Source organism: Gossypium arboreum, chromosome 4 (genome assembly GCF_025698485.1).
Source record: "Gossypium arboreum isolate Shixiya-1 chromosome 4, ASM2569848v2, whole genome shotgun sequence".
NCBI classification, from domain to species: Eukaryota; Viridiplantae; Streptophyta; class Magnoliopsida; order Malvales; family Malvaceae; genus Gossypium; species Gossypium arboreum.
This window is the reverse complement of record NC_069073.1, coordinates 120471587-120473944: the sequence shown is the minus strand read 5'-3', so window position 1 is coordinate 120473944 and position 2358 is coordinate 120471587. Positions and strand designations below refer to the sequence as shown.

The 2358-nt window shown below is 37.1% G+C and overlaps 1 protein-coding gene across 1 annotated transcript; it reads right to left on the bottom strand.

Annotated features, from left to right (window-relative positions):
* Window positions 1-250: 250 nt before the first annotated feature.
* Window positions 251-2059, bottom strand: LOC108459138 (tetrahydroberberine oxidase). The gene has a single exon (XM_017758497.2). It carries the CDS (start codon window positions 2019-2021, stop codon window positions 438-440), a length of 1584 nt encoding a protein of 527 aa, XP_017613986.2. The 5' UTR covers window positions 2022-2059; the 3' UTR covers window positions 251-437.
* Between the last annotated feature and the right edge of the window lie 299 nt (window positions 2060-2358).

Here is a 2358-nt window from a genome sequence, read left to right as displayed (position 1 = left end):
CCGTTGTCGTGACATCGGGTCATCGTGACATCGAAAACCTCCTCGTCACGATGTCATCGCCTATAAAGGGTATGGTAACGAAAAGTACCTGATAGGGTCTGAAAATGCGAGGCACACCCCATACCTACTACCTTATTCTGATCCTTTTTTATTGTAATTTTTATTAAATAACAAATTAAAAAGACAAGCCATGTGATTCAATCCCTATAATGCAGGGACATTTCAAATACATTTATCCCACAAAAACTAATTTAGAATAAAGACAAATTTATAATTTAATTAATACAATATGCACTAAATTATTCATCATGACATATATAGTGACAAAGAAACAAATTATTTTTCAATATAGTATTACTTTTCACCCAAATATTATTTCATGTTTAAGAAAAAAACTCAAATCTTCAACCCTGACGACCTTTCTTCTTTCATGGAGATCAAAGAGGAGGGATACTTTGCTCGTTTCTAAAGAAATTCATTGGATCAACCTTGGTCTTTATCTGCGCCAATCTTTTAAAGTTATTCTTGAAATATTTAAGACCCCAAACGCTAGCTTGTTCGTAACTTGTGTAACCAACAATGTTGTTAGTTCCAAGATCTAGATCCTTGTAATTATAATATGCTTCTCTCGGAGATTTCGAAGCATAACTGGCCATATAACTGTAGAGTCTTCGGATCCAGTTTATGTACCTTCCCGCATCTGCTTCATTTGTCCATTGGACAATGTAAGTGGATTCGAACAAGATGCCTGCTCTATGTGGGTAAGGTAATTCATTTTCCCGGATTTCATCCATTCTGCCTCCGAAAGCCTCTATCATCGTTATAGCAAAGTCAGCTTCTTCCTCAAGAAACATGTTCATGAACCCTTCGATTCCAGTTTCAGACATCGGTTCCCTGACGAAGTCCGTTTTGGCTTTGAGGCTTGATACTGGAAGAGCACTTCTATTAAGCAAAATATTCACGGGTTGAATTGGAAGTCCTCCAAAGTAAAGAATAGATTGAACCCAACTCATTTGGGTACAATTCTCTTTGGCAAGTCCTAGCTCTGGAAACTCGTGTTGGATCAATGGAATCAACTCATCAACCCCACCAAGAAACATGCCCCTAAAACCAGCTTGAACTGTTTTCTTCCCTACTTGACTGGAATTCACCTTCATTACCCAAACAGCCGTAAATAACTCATTGGGTAACTTGTGAGCAATGTATTGCCATCGATGGAAGATTTTGGTTGCATTTTGTTCCAAGTTCTTGTTAACTGTAAACACAGTTACAACAGGTGGAACAGGGACTAACTTTACTTTCCAAGCAAGAACAACTCCAAAGGTATTTCCTCCACCTCCTCGGATAGCCCAAAACAATTCTTCACCCATGGATTTTCGATTAAGAACCCTTCCATTAGCATCAACCAATTTAACATCAATTACATGATCAGCAGCAAGACCATATTTGCGGCCCAATATGCCGAATCCACCCCCACTTAAATGCCCACCAATGCCTATAGTGTGGCAAATACCAGCAGGAAAGCCGAGCGTTTGTGTCTTTGCAGCAATCCCGTAATATAATTCACCTGTAGTTGCACCAGATTGAACCCAGGCAACTTCGTTTTTTGTGTCAACTTTAACATCTCGAAAGTTGACCAAATCAAGGACGACAAATGGAACTTGAGAAACATAAGAAACACCCTCAACATCATGACCACCACTTCGAATCCTAAGTTGGAAGCCATGGTTTTTGGAACAATAAATTGTTGATTGGACATGGGATGTTTTGAGTGGTGTAATAATGGCATAGGGTTTAGGGGTGGTGAGTGTAGCGAACCTAGTATTATGAATAGAAGCATTCAAAACCGATGAATACGAGGGATTATTTTGGGTGTAAATAACTTTAGAAATAGTAGAAGAGTTTGATATACGAAGAGAAAGGCAATGAAGGAAATCTCCATAAGGATGAGCTAAAGTTGCCCCATTCAATGACAATATCACAATAAGAAATGAAAGCACAGAAAGTTGAAGGAACTTCATGTTCTTAAGTTGGTTGTCAGTATGGAAATGTGTTACACTTATTTATAACTAAGTTTGACAAGTTTTATATTTATTATTCCATTTACTTTGTCAAAGTCTACTCCTAGGGAAAACAAAATGCTCTAAACAATACCAATTTTCTTATCACCGTGTTTAGCATGGAAGTTTAATTTAAAAAGGCAGATAATTGAAATTTAAGTTTGACCTTTTGTATAAACAAATTAAGTTTGACCTCTTCTCTAGAAGGCATATAATTAAGTTTGCATTAGGAAATAGGGACTTACTTAAACAAGATGTAATTATTTAAGGGTTTTTTAAGCATATTAGGGTAGTTGGA

Excerpts from the sequence above, each read along its gene's own strand:
- LOC108459138 (XM_017758497.2), bottom strand. The coding sequence starts at position 2,021 with ATGAAGTTCCTTCAACTTTCTGTGCTTTCATTTCTTATTGTGATATTG.